This window comes from Pleurodeles waltl, chromosome 3_1 (assembly GCF_031143425.1).
Source record: "Pleurodeles waltl isolate 20211129_DDA chromosome 3_1, aPleWal1.hap1.20221129, whole genome shotgun sequence".
Lineage (NCBI taxonomy): Eukaryota > Metazoa > Chordata > Amphibia > Caudata > Salamandridae > Pleurodeles > Pleurodeles waltl.
Window position 1 is genome coordinate 42,741,059 of NC_090440.1, and position 20,334 is coordinate 42,761,392.

At 45.4% G+C, this 20,334-nt stretch overlaps 1 protein-coding gene across 1 annotated transcript in view; it reads right to left on the reverse strand.

Annotated features, from left to right (window-relative positions):
- Positions 1 to 20,334, reverse strand: part of EXT2 (exostosin glycosyltransferase 2) — a 324,143-nt gene that overhangs the window by 160,819 nt on the left and 142,990 nt on the right. Inside the window, exon 7 of the mRNA XM_069221798.1 lies at positions 14,553 to 14,646. Within this exon, the coding sequence (XP_069077899.1) occupies positions 14,553 to 14,646 (94 nt within the window). The remainder of the gene's footprint in view (positions 1 to 14,552; positions 14,647 to 20,334) is intronic.

The following is a 20,334-nucleotide window of genomic DNA, read 5'->3' on the forward strand; positions in this document are numbered from 1 at the left end:
GGGGTTACTGGTCCAAAGAAAGTTGTGGTAGCCACAGATTTACCAGTAGAATGTCTACTAGGAAATGATTTGGAGACATCAGCTTGGTCAGATGTGGAGTTGGAGGCCCATGCAGCAATGCTGGGCATCCCAGGGCATATTTTTGCTTTAACCAGGGCTCAGGCCAAAAAGCAAAAAGGACAGGGAAGCTTGGATCCTGGAACAATGGACCAAGTGCTCCCTAAAGCTAGGGCTAGTAGAAGCAAACCACTTCCTACTATCCCTCCCTCTACAGTGGATTCTACTTCTGAGGAAGAAGAATTCCCTCCCTGTGCAGAACCTACACCAGAGGAGCTTGAAGCAGACACTGCTGAGCTTTTGGGTGAAGGGGGGCCTGCCAGAGAGGAGCTGAGTGTGGCACAGCAAACCTGTCCCACATTAGAGGGTCTAAGACAGCAAGCTGTCAAACAGGCTAATGGGGATGTCAGTGACTCTCACAGAGTTTACTGGGAGGACAACCTCTTGTACACTGAGCATAGGGATCCTAAACCTGGAGCTGCCAGGAGATTAGTGATTCCTCAGGAGTACAGAAAGTTCCTCCTAACTCTTGCACACGACATTCCCCTAGCTGGACATCTGGGACAAATGAAAACTTGGGACAGGCTTGTTCCCTTGTTTCATTGGCCTAGGATGTCTGAGGACACAAAGGAATTTTGTAAGTCCTGTGAACCCTGTCAAGCCAGTGGCAAGACAGGTGGAACTCCAAAGGCACCCCTTATTCCACTGCCTGTGGTTGGGGTTCCCTTTGAAAGGGTAGGGGTTGACATAGTTGGCCCCCTTGACCCTCCTACTGCTTCAGGCAATAGATTTATCTTGGTGGTAGTGGACCATGCCACAAGATATCCTGAAGCTATTCCTTTAAGGACCACTACAGCACCTGCAGTGGCAAAGGCCCTCTTGGGAATATTTTCCAGGGTGGGCTTCCCAAAGGAAGTAGTATCAGACAGGGGAAGCAATTTCATGTCTGCATACTTAAAGGCCATGTGGAAGGAGTGTGGTGTGACTTATAAGTTCACTACACCCTATCATCCACAAACTAATGGACTGGTGGAGAGATTTAACAAAACTCTCAAAGGCATGATTATGGGTCTCCCTGAAAAACTCCGCAGGAGATGGGATATCCTGTTACCATGCCTCCTTTTTGCCTACAGGGAGGTACCCCAGAAAGGAGTGGGCTTCAGCCCCATTGAACTTCTTTTTGGACACCCTGTTAGGGGTCCACTCACACTTGTAAAGGAGGGTTGGGAACAACCTTTAAAAGCTCCTAAGCAGGATATTGTGGATTATGTACTTGGCCTCAGATCAAGGATGGCTGAGTATATGAAAAAGGCCAGTAAGAACCTTCAGGCCAGCCAAGAGCTCCAGAAGCAATGGCATGATCAGAAGGCTGTTTTGGTTCAGTACCAACCAGGGCAGAAAGTGTGGGTCTTGGAGCCTGTGGCCCCAAGAGCACTCCAAGATAAATGGAGTGGTCCCCACACAATTGTTGAGAAAAAGGGTGAAGTCACCTATTTAGTTGACTTAGGCACTGCAAGGAGTCCCCTTAGGGTACTCCATGTAAACCGCCTAAAACCCTACTATGACAGGGCTGATCTCACCCTGCTCATGGCAACTGATGAGGGACAGGAAGAAGACCGTGATCCTCTACCTGATCTCTTCTCTTCCACAGAACAAGATGCTCTTGTGGAAGGTGTAGTTTTGGCTGATTGTCTTACTGCTGAGCAGAAAGACCATTGCATAAATCTCCTAGATCAATTCTCTGAACTCTTCTCTACTGTGCCAGGTACCACTTCTTGGTGTGAGCACACTATAGATACTGGAGACAGCTTGCCTGTCAAAAGTAAGATCTATAGGCAGCCTGACCATGTCAGAGACTGCATAAAGTAAGAAGTCCAGAAAATGTTAGAACTAGGAGTGGTTGAGCACTCTGAAAGTCCATGGGCTTCTCCTGTGGTACTTGTACCAAAACCCCATTCCAAAGATGGAAAGAAGGAAATGCGGTTTTGTGTAGACTATAGAGGTCTCAACTTGGTAACCAAAACTGATGCTCACCCTATACCCAGGGCAGATGAGCTCATAGATACACTGGCATCTGCCAAGTATCTAAGCACTTTTGACTTGACTGCAGGGTATTGGCAGATCAAATTGTCAGAAGATGCTAAACCTAAAACTGCATTTTCAACCATTGGAGGACATTACCAGTTTACTGTAATGCCTTTTGGTTTGAACAATGCACCTGCCACTTTTCAGAGGTTGGTGAATACAGTCCTGCAAGGGCTGGAAGCTTTCAGTGCAGCATATTTGGACGATATAGCTGTCTTTAGCTCCAGCTGGGATGATCACCTGGTCCACCTATGGAAAGTTTTGGAGGCCCTGCAAAAGGCAGGCCTCACTATCAAGGCTTCAAAGTGCCAGATAGGGCAGGGTAAGGTGGTTTATCTGGGACACCTTGTTGGTGGGGAACAGATTGCACCACTTCAGGGGAAAATCCAAACAATTATTGATTGGGTTCCCCCTACCACTCAGACTCAGGTGAGAGCCTTCCTAGGCCTCACTGGGTATTACAGGAGGTTCATTAAGAACTATGGCTCCATTGCAGCCCCTCTTAATGACCTCACATCCAAGAAAATGCCTAAAAATGTATTATGGACAGCAAACTGTCAGAAAGCTTTTGAGGAGCTGAAGCAGGCCATGTGCTCTGCACCTGTCCTGAAAAGCCCTTGTTACTCTAAAAAATTCTATGTCCAAACTGATGCATCTGAATTAGGAGTAGGGGCAGTCCTATCACAACTTAATTCTGAGGGCCAGGATCAACCTGTTGCTTTTATTAGTAGGAGGTTGACCCCTAGAGAAAAGCGTTGGTCTGCCATAGAGAGGGAGGCCTTTGCTGTGGTCTGGGCTCTGAAGAAGTTGAGGCCATACCTGTTTGGCACTCACTTCATTGTTCAGACAGACCACAAACCTCTACTTTGGCTAAAACAAATGAAAGGTGAAAATCCTAAATTGTTGAGGTGGTCCATATCCCTACAGGGAATGGACTATACAGTGGAACATAGACCTGGGAGTAGCCACTCCAATGCAGATGGACTCTCCAGATATTTCCACTTAGACAATGAAGACTCATCAGGTCATGGCTAGTCTTATCGTCCTTCGTTTGGGGGGGGGGGGGGGGGGGGGGGGGGGGTTGTGTAGGAAAGTACCATCTTGCCTGGCATGTTACCCCCATTTTTCACTGTATATATGTTGTTTTAGTTGTATGTGTCACTGGGACCCTGGTATCCAGGGCCCCAGTGCTCATAAGTGTGCCTGAATGTGTTACCTGTGTAGTGACTAACTGTCTCACTGAGGCTCTGCTAATCAGAACCTCAGTGGTTATGCTCTCTCATTTCTTTCAAATTGTCACTAACAGGCTAGTGACCAATTTTACCAATTTACATTGGCTTACTGGAACACCCTTATAATTCCCTAGTATATGGTACTAAGGTACCCAGGGTATTGGGGTTCCAGGAGATCCCTATGGGCTGCAGCATTTCTTTTGCCACCCATAGGGAGCTCTGACAATTCTTACACAGGCCTGCCACTGCAGCCTGAGTGAAATAACGTCCAGGTTTTTTAACAGCCATTTTACACTGCACTTAAGTAACTTATAAGTCACCTATATGTCTAACCTTTACCTGGTAAAGGTTAGGTGCAAAGTTACTTAGTGTGTGGGCACCCTGGCACTAGCCAAGGTGCTCCCACATTGTTCAGGGCCAATTCCCTGAACTTTGTGAGTGCGGGGACACCATTACACGCGTGCACTACATATAGGTCAATACCTATATGTAGCTTCACAATGGTAACTCCGAATATGGCCATGTAACATGTCTAAGATCATGGAATTGCCCCCTCTATGCCATCCTGGCATTGTTGGCACAATTCCATGATCCCAGTGGTCTGTAGCACAGACCCTGGTACTGCCAAACTGCCTTTCCTGGGGTTTCACTGCAGCTGCTGCTGCTGCCAACCCCTCAGACAGGTTTCTGCCCTCCTGGGGTCAAGCCAGGCTTGTCCCAGGATGACAGAACAAAGGACTTCCTCTGAGAGAGGGTGTTACACCCTCTCCCTTTGGAAAATGGAGTGAAGGCAGGGGAGGAGTAGCCTCCCCCAGCCTCTGGAAATGCTTTCTTGGGCACAGATGTGCCCAATTCTGCATAAGCCAGTCTACATCGGTTCAGGGACCCCTTAGCCCTGCTCTGGCGCGAAACTGGACAAAGGAAAGGGGAGTGACCACTCCCCTGACCTGCACCTCCCCTGGGAGGTGTCCAGAGCTCCTCCAGTGTGCTCCAGACCTCTGCCATCTTGGAAACAGAGGTGCTGCTGGCACACTGGACTGCTCTGAGTGGCCAGTGCCACCAGGTGACGTCAGAGACTCCTTCTGATAGGCTCTGTAGGAAGTTGGCTCTGTATGTGCTATTTCAAAGTAAGGAATAGCATGCACAGAGTCCAAGGGTTCCCCTTAGAGGTAAAATAATGGTAAAAATAGATAATACTAATGCTCTATTTTGTGGTAGTGTGGTCGAGCAGTAGGCTTATCCAAGGAGTAGTGTTAAGCATTTGTTGTACATACACATAGACAATAAATGAGGTACACACACTCAGAGACAAATCCAGCCAATAGGTTTTGTTATAGAAAAATATATTTTCTTAGTTTATTTTAAGAACCACAGGTTCAAATTTAACATGTAATATCTTGTTTGAAAGGTATTGCAGGTAAGTACATTAGGAACTTTGAATCATTTCAATTGCATGTATACTTTTCAAGTTATTGACAAATAGCTACTTTAAAAGTGGACACTTAGTGCAATTTTCACAGTTCCTGGGGGAGGTAAGTTTTTGTTAGTTTTACCAGGTAAGTAAGACACTTACAGGATTCAGTTCTTGGTCCAAGGTAGCCCACCGTTGGGGGTTCAGAGCAACCCCAAAGTCACCACACCAGCAGCTCAGGGCCGGTCAGGTGCAGAGTTCAAAGTGGTGCCCAAAACGCATAGGCTAGAATGGAGAGAAGGGGGTGCCCCGGTTCCGGTCTGCTTGCAGGTAAGTACCCGCGTCTTCGGAGGGCAGACCAGGGGGGTTTTGTAGGGCACCGGGGGGGACACAAGCCCACACAGAAATTTCACCCTCAGCGGCGCGGGGGCGGCCGGGTGCAGTGTTAGAACAAGCGTCGGGTTCGCAATGTAAGTCAATGAGAGATCAAGGGATCTCTTCAGCGCTGCAGGCAGGCAAGGGGGGGCTTCCTCGGGGAAACCTCCACTTGGGCAAGGGAGAGGGACTCCTGGGGGTCACTTCTCCCGTGAAAGTCCGGTCCTTCAGGTCCTGGGGGCTGCGGGTGCAGGGTCTTTTCCAGGCGTTGGGACTTAGGTTTCAGAGAGTCGCGGTCAGGGGAAGCCTCGGGATTCCCTCTGCAGGCGGCGCTGTGGGGGCTCAGGGGGGACAGGTTTTGGTACTCACAGTCGGAGAGTAGTCCGGGGGTCCTCCCTGAGGTGTTGGTTCTCCACCAGCCGAGTCGGGGTCGCCGGGTGCAATGTTGCAAGTCTCACGCTTCTTGCGGGGAGTTGCAGGGTCTTTAAAGCTGCTCCTTGAAACAAAGTTGCAGTCTTTTTGGAGCAGGTCCGCTGTCCTCGGGAGTTTCTTGTCTTTTTCGAAGCAGGGCAGTCCTCAGAGGATTCAGAGGTCGCTGGTCCCTTTGGAAGGCGTCGCTGGAGCAGAGTTCTTTGGAAGGCAGGAGACAGGCCGGTGAGTTTCTGGAGCCAAGGCAGTTGTGGTCTTCTGGTCTTCCTCTGCAGGGGTTTTTCAGCTAGGCAGTCCTTCTTCTTGTTGTTGCAGGAATCTGAATTCTTAGGTTCAGGGAAGCCCTTAAATACTAAATTTAAGGGCGTGTTTAGGTCTGGGGGGTTAGTAGCCAATGGCTACTAGCCCTGAGGGTGGGTACACCCTCTTTGTGCCTCCTCCCAAGGGGAGGGGGTCACATCCCTAATCCTATTGGGGGAATCCTCCATCTGCAAGATGGAGGATTTCTAAAAGTTAGAGTCACCTCAGCTCAGGACACCTTAGGGTCTGTCCTGACTGGCCAGTGACTCCTCCTTGTTGCTTTCTTTGTTCCCTCCAGCCTTGCCGCCAAAAGTGGGGGCCGTGGCCGGAGGGGGCGGGCAACACCACTAAGCTGGAGTGCCCTGCTGGGCTGTGACAAAGGGGTGAGCCTTTGAGGCTCACCGCCAGGTGTCACAGCTCCTGCCTGGGGGAGGTGTTAGCATCTCCACCCAGTGCAGGCTTTGTTACTGGCCTCAGAGTGACAAAGGCACTCTCCCCATGGGGCCAGCAACATGTCTCTAGTGTGGCAGGCTGCTGGAACTAGTCAGCCTACACAGACAGTCGGTTAAGTTTCAGGGGGCACCTCTAAGGTGCCCTCTGGGGTGTATTTTGCAATAAAATGTACACTGGCATCAGTGTGCATTTATTGTGCTGAGAAGTTTGATACCAAACTTCCCAGTTTTCAGTGTAGCCATTATGGTGCTGTGGAGTTCGTGTTTGACAAACTCCCAGACCATATACTCTTATGGCTACCCTGCACTTACAATGTCTAAGGTTTTGTTTAGACACTGTAGGGGTACCATGTTCATGCACTGGTACCCTCACCTATGGTATAGTGCACCCTGCCTTAGGTCTGTAAGGCCTGCTAGAGGGGTGTCTTACCTATACTGCATAGGCAGTGAGAGGCTGGCATGGCACCCTGAGGGGAGTGCCATGTCGACTTACTCGTTTTGTCCTCACTAGCACACACAAGCTGGCAAGCAGTGTGTCTGTGCTGAGTGAGAGGTCTCCAGGGTGGCATAAGACATGCTGCAGCCCTTAGAGACCTTCCTTGGCATCAGGGCCCTTGGTACTAGAAGTACCAGTTACAAGGGACTTATCTGGATGCCAGGGTCTGCCAATTGTGGATACAAAAGTACAGGTTAGGGAAAGAACACTGGTGCTGGGGCCTGGTTAGCAGGCCTCAGCACACTTTCAATTGTAAACATAGCATCAGCAAAGGCAAAAAGTCAGGGGGCAACCATGCCAAGGAGGCATTTCCTTACAGGCTCCTTCAGGTGTTAGTAGCCTATCCTCTCTCCTAAGTAGCCAAACCCTCTTTTCTGGCTATTTAGGGTCTCTGTCTCTGGGGAAACTTTAGATAACGAATGCAAGAGCTCATCCGAGTTCCTCTGCATCTCTCTCTTCACCTTCTGCCAAGGAATCGACTGCTGACCGCGCTGGAAGCCTGCAAAACTGCAACATAGTAGCAAAGACGACTACTGCAACTCTGTAACGCTGAACCTGCCGCCTTCTCGACTGTTTTCCTGGTGGTGCATGCTGTGGGGGTAGTCTGCCTCCTCTCTGCACTAGAAGCTCCGAAGAAATCTCCCGTGGGTCGACGGAATCTTCCCCCTGCTACCGCAGGCACCAAAAAGCTACATTACCGGTCCCTTGGGTCTCCTATCAGCACGACAAGCGAGGTCCCTCGAATCCAGCAACTGTGTCCAAGTGACCCCCACAGTCCAGTGACTCTTCAGTCCAAGTTTGGTGGAGGTAAGTCCTTGCCTCCCCACGCCAGACTGCATTGCTGGGAACCGCGACTTTTGCAGCTACTCCGGCCCCTGTGCACTTCCGGCGGAAATCCTTTGTGCACAGCCAAGCCTGGGTCCACGGCACTCTAACCTGCATTGCACGACTTTCTAAGTTGGTCTCCGGCGACGTGGGACTCCTTTGTGTAACTTCGGGTGAGCACCGTTTCACGCATCCTCGTAGTGCCTGTTTCTGGCACTTCTCCGGGTGCTACCTGCTGCTGAGAGGGCTCCTTGTCTTGCTCGACGTCCCCTCTAACTCCTGGTCCAATTTGCGACCTCCTGGTCCCTCCTGGGCCACAGCAGCATCCAAAAACGCTAACCGCACGATTTGCAGCTAGCAAGGCTTGTTGGCGTTCTTTCGGCGGGAAAACACTTCTGCACGACTCTCCACGGCAAGAGGGATCCGTCCACCAAAGGGGAAGTCTCTAGCCCTTTTCGTTCCTGCAGAAACCTCAGCTTCTTCTGTCCAGTAGAAGCTTCTTTGCACCCACAGCTGGCATTTCCTGGCTATATGCCCATCTCCGACTTGCTTGTGACTTTTGGACTTGGTCCCCTTGTTCCACAGGTACCCTAGATTGGAAATCCATTGTTGTTGCATTGTTGGTTTGTGTCTTTCCTGCATTATTCCTCTATCACGACTTCTTTGTCTTTTGGGGAACTTTAGTGCACTTTGCACTCACTTTTCAGGGTCTTGGGGAGGGTTATTTTTCTAACTCTCACTATTTTCTAATAGTCCCAGCGACCCTCTACAAGGTCACATAGGTTTGGGGTCCATTCGTGGTTCGCATTCCACTTTTGGAGTATATGGTTTGTGTTGCCCCTATCCCTATGTGTCTCCATTGCATCCTATTGTAACTATACATTGTTTGCACTGTTTTCTAAGACTATACTGCATATTTTCGGTATTGTGTACATATATCTTGTGTATATTTCCTATCCTCTCACTGAGGGTACACTCTGAGATACTTTGGCATATTGTCATAAAAATAAAGTACCTTTATTTTTAGTATAACCGTGTATTGTGTTTTCTTATGATATTGTGCAAGTGACACTTGTGGTACTGTAGTAGCTTCACACGTCTCCTAGTTCAGCCTAAGCTGCTCTGCTAAGCTACCATTATCTATCAGCCTAAGCTGCTAGACACACTCTACACTAATAAGGGATAACTGGGCCTGGTGCAAGGTGCAAGTACCCCTTGGTACTCACTACAAGCCAGTCCAGCCTCCTACATCAATATATCCCAAAACGTTGGCAATACTGGTTCTACTGTCACAGACAAGTGCGCCAAGGTGGGAGCGGAAGAGGTAGGAAGCTTTATGTAGCAGGAATTGAGAAATCATTTGATGAAATGAAGCACACACAAGAGATTCCAGCTTATGGTAGCGTAAACCCTGTGTGGGAGCGCTAAGCGAGAGCCACTGATCGATGAGACAGCTCAGACACTACTCACAACAGGAAGTAGACACAAGCAGTTGACAGTATTAAATAGGGCAATTGTTGTCATTGCTCCTGTATACCTTGGAAGAAAGAAAATGTGTCCACAGACTTACTACATGCACTCACTAAGTATGACTAAATGGGTATTGGCTTTCCACATAGAGCTCCATGGTTTAAACTACTGCAGTCAAATTATCTACATGAAACTTACTTAACACCTCACAAAACTGGGAATATTTTTCTTACTTCCAGACGGTGTGGACCTGCCTGGGATTCAATCATTCCTGGGAAAGGTTACAAGCCTGTTACAATTGGGCTCCGGTAGGACTAGTATGCAAAAACCTGAGGTTAATGCTCTGACACACGAAAATTGGACAGTTTGCACATAGTAGACCTATCTTTATTACTGGCAAAGGACCAGGTTGCCATGCACTGGAAGGCCACTGGAGCACTGGAAGGGAGGAGGCAGCTGAACGCAAGGTACCGAGAACCAAAATATAAAAAATGCAAAAGCAGTGGACACTTCATGCACATGGGATGATATACTTGGAAAGTGACTGAATACAGACAAAACCAATATGTCTTCAGAGGTAACATTACATGTTTATTGTTACTTGTATTTCAAGCATAGATATTGGCGCTCTCCGGAAGGGCAGCATGCATGAAGCACACTGTTGTAGGGCGGGATGTTCTGATTATGGAGAGACCTTGGCAGGGTAACACAGATACACAACTGTAGGCCTTTCAAACAATTGTGTGTCGTATTTCCAGTGTGTAATCGTGCATGAGTGTATGCAAGACTGAAGGTAGCACCTCCAAACTGCACGTGACATGGACGACGTAGACCTTAAATGGATGCTTAGCTCATTGCATCAGTGACGAAACACTGAAGTGCCTGGGAAACCCAGGTTCAAAATATAATTTTAAATGAATGAAGTGGTAACGGCACTGTCCTGTGGACTGGTATTAAAATTAGTAGGAGTAAGTGACTGCGAGCTATGTTATTTGACATTAGTTCAATGAAAATGAGCAGAACTTGTTTTTAATAAAGGCCTACACAACAAGGCATTCCAAAGTCACTGCTTCTATCACAGTCAAAATTAGTGACTGGTGGTACCAGCACTTAATAGTGCCGCAAATGTATCCAGCGCCTGCCTAAGGCAGCACGTACATAAATAACTACAGAGCAGTCGTCTCAAGTCATGGAGCGCCTTGGTCTCCATGATGACCACAAGACTGTGGTGGACCAACAATCGTACAAGATGGAAACAACACGAATGGAGGTGTTATCGCATGAACCTACCACCATCGAAACAATGATAAAAAAGGTCGACAAAACGACTGAATAGGATTAAAAAATTAAATGAAGCGACTGGACAAGGCAGTGACAGGCGATCAGCTGAATCATATACCAGTCTAAGAACAAGAAACTGGTTGTCTCAGGACCCAGAACACAGACTTGGTAGGCAGAAGTCAATGCAATGACAGTTTTTTGAGCTGCCAGAAAACAAAGAAGTCTGGTATATGTAGGAAGACAGCCTGTCAGGAAAAGTATCACAGGTTATTTAATTAAAATGATATATGAAGCATCCATTTTGTGGTCTAGAGAGGGACCATAACCTAGAAGGGGATTGGAGGACGGGGAACAAAAGGGGACAGTGAAGAACCACAAAGCAAGGTCAGCACCTAGCCTTCTCTCTATGATCTATTGCATGTTTACTAGCAGATCAGAACATGCAGACCACACTGTCCTGATCTGAGTATAAGGATCAAGGTGATGCATTATAGGCGGGTGAACGCGCTGCATTACAAAGAAGGAAGCACCAAACTGGTGGAATCTAATGACCGAGGACTAATGATGTAGCACGTCCGCCACAAGAATGAAGCAAGTAAATGTGGAAGACAAAGACTGGTGGGTCGACAACCGACGATGGACAAATGAAACCCGACAAGTATGTTGACAACGATAGCGGCATCTTAAGCAACATCATAACAAAATTTCCTCCATGAATCCTGGAGACTCCAAATCAAAAGAATGAACACATATCTGAATCATATGTGCAGAGGAACATATTATTCAGATCACTTCTAAATGGTGTATGGCACAAGTGAAAACCGGCTTGGAGGTTGGATGGGGAAAGGAGAGGTCTCAGACTACTACTTCCGAAAGCAGCAACTGGAACTGAAAAGCAGGCTAACAAAAAACAGACTAGAAACCTGCTATTTGATGAAACTATGAGAGAAAGTCAAAGACAAAATACCTAATTAAACAACCAACAAATGGAGAAATCATCTCAAACAGTAAGGGTAGCCTGGAAGACATGTCTGAGAGAGGAACAAATAAAAGAGGTGTTGGTAATGGAAAAAGTCAACGAAACCACAAATTATGAAAGTCAATGAGCCTGAAGAAACTAAAGTGATGGATTCTTACAAGTAGGACCTGAGAAATCTATCTGCAACTCCAAAGAAGCATCAACAACAACAGAAAAAAAGCAAAACACTGAGCAAGGAGAAAAATAAATAAATCAGAAGAATACTGGCTGCCCAAAAGAGGTAAAATGGAGAAACCATCTGGAATGCCAGCCTTAATGAAAACAAAATGATGTCTTAGTGATCTAACCAAAAATAAATGGCCTCCTTCTTGCATATTGTCTGAGACCTTTGTTGATCAGTCATAAGAACCCTGTCTCAGGAATACTTGTCTAAAGTTGCCATTCCCGTGGGGAAAAACGGATAACGCCTGAAGAACTATCACAAGAGGTGATCGAAAGGACAACAGAAGATAGAGGACCTCAGGGAAATCATCGGGGCATAACAGATTCACAGCCGAAGTTTTAAGGACACAAATTGCTCAAATATATCTTTCTACGAAGAGAAGCTGAACAGACAGGTGAAAAAAAGAGGGACATTTAACAGGACTGAGATCATCAATGCCCAAAACCAACAAAAAGGTTCTTATTTTAAATGCTTTAGGTACATTCTATGATTAATACAAAGTCCAAAATATTCATTGAGAGACAGCGCCTCTATTTACTGTGGAGTACGTAAAATGAAGTAGAAGCCGATAATGGATTCTCATTTGAAAAAATGATCAAGCAAGATATCAATCAAATGGAACTATCTATTTGACACAATCCATTAGGTTGGTGTTTGTCTCCAGTTCACGGATATGGCAAAAAAGGGGAAATAAACTGCACAGGCTTCATGTGTAAACACTACATACAGTAGAATAACACAGGGAAGCTCTCTGCCCCAGCCCCCTTTGTTATATTACTGGATTTACTGGTGGTGATGGTCTGCCAATAGGGATAAAAAAAAAAAAGAGAGGCTAGACGCAAGCAGCAGACTCGAAGGACATGCTCAGTACAGATCCAAAGATCCAAAGACGCAAATGCTTAAATCCTGGAAGGAATGAAGGTAATAGGAAACTTCTTTGAGATATCAAAGAATAAGGTTTACTGGGAAAAAGCAAAGTTAACCCCATGACAACTTACACTCCAAAAATCTCCACTAGACAACAACTATTTCATGAATCGATGAAACCTCAACTACCTGGGAATCAAGCTAAGCAAGTGTGGTTATCATTATCATCAATAACTAAAACGCTTTACATGAAAGGATGTCCATTGAATTTGCACAACAGAAAAATGCCAAATACCACATTAGGGCAGGATACAAATGATCAACACGCCACTGACACCAACATTTAACACTTTTTCACAATGCTACTGCTACCAGCACACAAATTCCTTCAGGACATCAACATGCACACGAAAAGCTACCTAGGAGAAGGTACTAAACTGAGACTGAACACACAGAAGATACACACAGACAGGAAAAAGAAAAGTTCATCAACTACACAAAAAGGCGGAATGCTTGCATTAAGTCAAACCACTGGCAATCACCTGGGATAGTCTTTCAACCCATCATTCTTTTGTCCACCATTCTACCTCGGTTTGGACCCAGACATATGGAAACCAGACGTGACCCTGTCCAATAAGAACAGTCCAAACTGAAACGCCAGGCCATCCCTGTGCCAGAACACAAGCAACGCAAGACTGGTTCACCCTTGCTCAGTGTGCTGTTGCAATCAAGCTATACCGAACCGATGCGCCTTAATGAGGGTGGAACCGGTCTAGTACACAAGTCTGCAAGAATAAGGAAACTCAATTGGTGAAGGCAATTAATAGGAAGATCATTGGCTACAGGCAAGCAGCGTAGACCAAGAGTGGTAAACAAGGGACAGTTCAAAAGATGAGGCCTAGCTGGAGTAAGATGGACATATGGCTCATTTTGGAAAGCTAACATCAATATCAGGGGTTCTTAACCGGTGCTCTGCCAAACCCTGGGCATCTGTGACACCTACTTAGGGGGGTCTGCAAATGTTTAGAAAATTAAATAATATTAGCAGAATAACAAAGTACTTAACCATAAAAGCAGAATTGAAAGTTTTAAAATGCTTGGCAAATGTGAATGAATTCGAAAATAAAAACTAAATGGGCATCCTTTTCTTGATTTATGGGAGCAGCACAAAGTACAGAAATGGAATCTAGTACAGATGATTAATCTACTCAAATGACGCGGCGCTGCTATGCGCCGAGAAGCGAGCATGCGTTAGGAGCAAAAGAAGCTACGTGATATTCTAGTCTAGCATATTACTCTATTTAAAAAATAACAATACATTTTGAAAAGCTCCAATCTTTCCATTACAATTAAATTGGGATTTTTGCTTTTTTATTTGCCAGTGAAATAAAATATTCTGTGACCTGTATATTTGTTTGATGCATACTTGTTTCTGTATTTTTATTGTTTTGAGGATCTAATCCGAGTATTTCCTGAAGGTCCCCAGGTTCCAGTGGTGATTGAATGGGGGTCCACAGAACTCAAATGGTTAGGAACCACCTACCTAGATTGCTTCCACTTTATATGAGATCTATAATCAGAATGACGACCATTTGGAAATTGACGCAGCCTGCCTAGACTGTGCACACATCACTTAATGCCACGGCTTCTAAGTTCATCAAGGACACGTGTCCTCTAAAGTGCGGCATCTCTTCGAGGCCTTTGTGCCTACATCTCCCTAAAGTGCCACAGGTCTAGAATGAACACAAAGGAGGTTGATGATTTTCTGTTTAAGCACTTGCTATCTTTAGCACAAGAAGGCCCTCTGTGTGTGCAGTGCTTAAAACAAATATCATTCATCTATAGACAAGTTCATTGTCCTGGAGAGCGACCAGGTCGTGCCCGCTCTCCCCTACTACTCAAAGAGCTGATCACACACATACACATACACATACACATACACATACACACACACACACACACACAAAGGTGCTACTGAACAGCTACCAACCGCAATATACACACACACACACACACACACACACACACACACACACTGGGGGTCAGACCACGTAGTCTTCTGAAAATTACCTGTCGCTGCATCTCCTCGATCTGTCTTTGGGGGATGCCATGCAGAATGGTGATCATTTCAGGGATTTTATCTTCTGGGATAACCACAGCAGCCCTGGACGTAAGCAATTGGAACAGAGAACAAACAGAAGCACTGCTTAATTGGGAGACAGACATTCATGCAAAATCAATCAAGTTATAAACATCAGCACGCTGAATAAGTAACAGCTTGAAAGGGTTCTCAATTCAAAGTACAGTAAGTACAAGGCGCCTACACCAATGGAGTTCAGATCTGCTCTAAGAGGCACATGCCTGTGCCCTATCTATCTGTAAAAGAAACGTATTTCAAAAGTCTGTAGCTTGTTTGCTTGTGTGGCCAACCAGATCTCTGGTCACTTGCCCCCAGTGAAGACCCATCAGCATCAGGAACCGGTCTTCATTTGTGATCACAGGAGCTAAGACTGATCACAGGGAGAAGTGATCTTGGGAGGAGATGTGGCTGTGGGAATAGATGCAATCCAGTAACTACATTCCCAAGTCTAAGGTCTGGGGGCTCAACTTGACACAAGACCACAAACTGCCCAATTCTAAGCAAATCAGTTCATCACCCAGTGCCCTGCAGGTCAGAGGTTAAACCCTTGCTATACATGTTATTTAGGATTTTACCCTTTGTTGGAATAAGGGGCAGATATTTCCCAGCATTGGAAAGTTGCATTAATTCAAGGCACGTGTATGTAATACTATTTTATTATGTCTTGCATTTACAGAAGATAAATAAATTCATTTAAAGAAAATTAACGTGTGGCAGGAGGCTTTTTGATCACACGTGCATGTTACACATAAATCAGGCCTAAACGCATGCCAAACACGAACAACCATAACTCATTAGAGTATGTAATAAGGTCCACTGCCTCAAGAAATAACTTTTTAAACATACAGTGTGTGACACCCCTATAATTTGGCAGCAGGGTGGCATTAGTGGGGTTAACAAAAATAACAGAAGAGAGACAAAGAGTACTGTTCCATTCAAATGTGGCAAGAAGAAGAAAGCAAGGCTGGAGGATTGCCTTGCTTTTTAAACACAGGTCTGGCTGAGATATTGTCTGTGCCATGGGATACCATAAGCCCGCGGAGCTGCCCATCCGCTCTCCAAGGAGAATCACTGGGAAGAAGGCTAGCTAGACACAACATGTGGGTGGGCGAGACACAAGGACTGTTTGTTGAGAGGAGATGCTGGAGTGCCCTTATCCGACTCCAGGCTCGACCGCTTTCTAAGGGATGTGGGGATAAGTACATGGCTGGCATAATTACTTAAGGGAAGTACTAATCGCTATGATGCTACAATAATCAAGAGGCTGATAACATAATGTACATAGGTTTAGGTAGGTATCAGGCTAATCCATTACACAGTTGGGTTGTGTGATGTTAAATGATTTTTTTATTTTTTTTTAAGGTTACCCTAATTCTAAATTATGACTACACAGATTACCCTAGAAAGTTCCATCTTCCTGATACATAAGGTTTTTGTGCTGATTTAACATAATAAATAAAATGTTATCATAAAACACCAACAGCTGTGTGCGTTGTATTGTTTTTACTGGAAAGTGTGGGGGTTTAGGCATCTGTACAAATAACCCCTACAGATAACAGCCCCTTGAGGCTATGGATATTTTTCAGCTGCGCCCCTCAAAATGGGAGGTTTACAACAGAAACCAATAGTAGATTCAGCTTTGTACTACTCCCCCGGTAGGGGAGGATGGGTTTAGAGAATAGATACATTTTCAACTGTGGAAGCAGTATGTCACACTTCTAATCCAGAGCCAGGTTAACATTATTTATACCAAAACAAAAAACATGATGGGTGGAATGCTGAACATTGTTAAATTCTCTACCTCAGTCACAGATCTTGGTTTTACCCACCGTTTTGGTGCTCACCAGACCTCCCCAGTTTAGACCCAGCCATATGCAAATCAGTCTTGACCCTGTTCCCCATGGGAACAGTCCAGCCCGAACTGCCAGGCCAGGTCTTCCCTGGACCAGAAACAAGCATCCTGGGACCGGTTTCAGGGTATCACCCTTCATCAGCCAGGCTAGCTTGAGTCCAGAGGCACAGTGAGCTTATTATTACATTATTTATACAGTGCTCATTCACAGAAGTTTCTTGGGGCTGTCATACCTCGTTGTCGACAGTTCTTAACAATATTACCCTGTGGCTTAGGAAACAAGAAGAACTGCAGTTATTTTCTAAATGGAAGTAAAGAAAATTTAGTACATGGAGAGAAAAGCTGAGAATTTCACAGCAACAGAAAATGAACAGTCACTGAATGTGACGGTTTTTGTTCTCAGAATACCTAACAGAGAAACCTCACAAGGTTACAGGGACCATTATAACATTTGAATTTAGGGGCCCCTGATATCAGGGAGTTGTTGGTATAAAGTGCGGTGACAATCGTCAGCTTTGATAGATCGCTTAGTATGCAGAAAGTCCATGCTTCAGATTTGGTGGGATATGTTGACACCCAGATGTCCCACAGACAAGCGGTGTGGCCACATATTGGACTAACTGCAGATGTTTCATTACTGCGCAGTAGTGATCCTGCTGGATTGGTCAGCAGCTTTCGACACGGTGTCGCACTCCATCCTGTGGAAGACTGGATAGAAAGAAGCCGTCTAAAGCAAAAATTCAGATAAATCTGAAATCATGTGTTTTAGTGGCAAATCATCCCCTTTGATGCACAGCGGTGGCCTTCGGAGCTAGACATGCCTCCAAGTCCTAGTCTTGTTGCAAAGAATCCGGGCTTCACGTCTGACACAGATCTCACCTGCAGTCCACAACTTCTATTGGTCACATCTTCATATTTTGCCATACTTAGGTCTCGGAAAAAACATGCTTTGTCTGGTCCCAGATGTGACTATAAAGATGACTGTGCAGTCTTCAATGACATCAACACTGGATCCTGGTAATGCTTTCTAGCAAGGTCTCCCTGTGTATATGTCACAAAAGCTACAGCGGAGTCAAAAGGTGATGGCCAGACTGATCCTTAAAATTCCACTCCGTGAATCAATCCGCCTCAACTTAAAAAGGCTGCACTGACTGCCTGTGGAAAAACACACACAATCCAAATCATTAGTCCTCACCCATAGGGCCTTTTACCAAGAAGGGATCCCGGTACCTTAGAAAAAGGCTCTCACCTTATCGGCTGGCAAGATCACTTAGATCTGTCAATGTTTACTTTTGCAGGTCCAGAAAGTGCACAGAGCCAAAGGAAGGGGAAGTTCCTTCTAATTTTTAGCTGCAGACTCTGGAAAGAACTTCCCATTCTGCTAAGAACAATTCCTTGGAATGCGTAAAACCTTCTTGTCCCATTACGCTTCCTTGGGGTGGTCGTCAGCACTGTACCTTCACTGCAGCGCTGTGACGCCTCTTCTGAGGCAGCTGCCACTCTATATAAATACATCATTCATTTCTTCATTCATTTATTTTGGTGCAGGTAACAAAATGACATTTCCACAGTCAATGAGAGACTGGATCAGCGCAGTTATCACATGGTGACAGCTATTCAGGAAAGGTAGGATATTCTGAATAGTTTTTAAACAGCAGCAACAAAGGAAAACATTGACCAAATTAAGTCAAGAGGTATACCTAGATTGCATATGGCAGAAGACGCAGACAACGGGGAGGTCGATTGAAGAATGTCATCTAAGAACATCGAGGATCAGTGCTCCATCTGTTAGCATCAACAACTCCATTTGGAAGGGTTTAAGCTGAGAACATTCAGCACTGTCCATTGCCTACCAAATGCAGGGTCCGGGGCAGGGCTAAGATGAAAGAAGCACCCTTCTCAAAGACAAAATTCTAGTACATGTCATCAGAGTGCATGTAACACTTGTCACTCATTTTAGATAGTAATTGGGCCAGGGGCACAAAAGATTTTAAAAACTCAGGGCGAAAGAATGGAGCCCCGGTGGGACACCACAATTGAGACCTTTTGGCTTTGATTCATAAGAACGGAGCACTACAACTTGATGCCAGCCAGGAAGCTATGAGGAAAGCCAGGTCAAACGTGAGTGAGAGATTCCGGTTTCTTTAAGTCTGTAGATGAAGCAAGCGTGATCATTTGTGTTAAAAGTGCCCAAGGAGGACTTGAGGAGGTCATGTGATTCCACACAGTGTTACAGGTATTTAAAAGCCAATTACTCCAATATCTTGGGTCAATAGTGGAGGAGGCCGAACGTTATTCAAATTTGTGGGGTCTAAGCTATTTTTTTTTCAGGGCAGGTTTTACAAAAGCGATTTTCCAGTCTCTAGAGATAGTGCCTGCAGATAATGACAGACTGAATAACATAAATAATTCATCTAGTAAGAAGAGGCTAAGATCATAGAGTCAACAAGTTGGTCCAATACATCATTGCTAACCACCTGGTTGGTTTTGTCTGATAGTCCTAATCAAGTCATCTCCTGCGGTGGAGGCGAAGGAAGTGAAAGCAGAGTTTCCTGAACATTGTACATCTAATGTGTCAATCCAGTCAGGGGCAGGAATACACTCTGCTGCGGTAGAATTACTGATATCTACATTAGCAAAGAAAAAAGACGCTAGACCCTCACAGAAAGTGGCTGAGCAAGGAATATTATTAGACAAAGTGCAGAGAAATTGAAATTCATTAATTAAATGAAAAACTTCGGCCAGATTAGGTAGTTGGCTGATGCACTGAAAAGAATAAGAATTGGCCTGTTATCGTCCGGTTGTATGCCTTAATGTTTAAAAGATAGGTGGCTTTTAATTCATTTTGATAAGTGCATCTCCAGCACACTTCTATGCATTTCTAGTTTTAGTTTGGCTAACTCTGGAGAAAACCCCAGATACTTTTCTGGGTTTAAGTGTGTGGCTTTCTTTAGATGCTTAGGAGAAACGAGGTCCAAACCATTCTGTAAAATTTGAGAAACATGATGTTAAAGTGTGATCTAAATGTTGTTTTAGTTTAGAGCAGAGCAGAATGAGGATGCCAATTCTGGATTTGTGACTTGCACTTGATCCTATGTGAGACCAATGGGAAACGTAACCTTCCTGGGCACGTTCATTTATTTGGACAACATTCATAAGCTTTTAGCCACTACCAGCATTTTGAGGTCCACTGGCCTTCAGGTGCCGGAGCTGAGGGGCGATCACTATTTCCAAGGCACCCAGGGAGAGCAGAGGGTGTGCATGAGTCATATCACACTATGAACAGGTAGGATTTCAACCTCTCTCTTAGGAGGCAATTCCACTACATGAGCTCTTGTATTTAGTTGGATGGGCTACTAATAACTTAAAGAAAGCTGGCCTGACTGTCACAGGACCTTTCACTTATGTAGGCTCATGTGAAAATTAGATACGATTTTGACCATTGTTTTCTTCATCACAAGTCAGGGCAGGGTCTCAGAACTGAGGTTATGACCTCTGAGGGACATTTCTAGAGGCAGAGCTGGGCTGAGCTGTTGGGCACCCTTGAGCAAGGACTCGCTCTGTCCTGGAAATGTGATGATGGTGACTGCTTGTAAAGCATATCTTGTTTCTAAAAGTAATTGGGTAATCAAAACTCCATTGTAGAAGGACTAGGGATAAGACGGACAGTGGATAGTCCACCAGCTCCAAGTAGATCCTTAAAACTCCTTGAGAGAGTTGTCAGTATCTGTCATTTTGTCCAATATGCTGTTTAGACCGGAGATTGTTTGGATTATATTCCGAGTAGTGTATGGGGCAGGTGCAAAGTAGGGGTTAGTATGAGATCTTGCCAATGTTTTTCAACGTCCAGTCCTTACGTT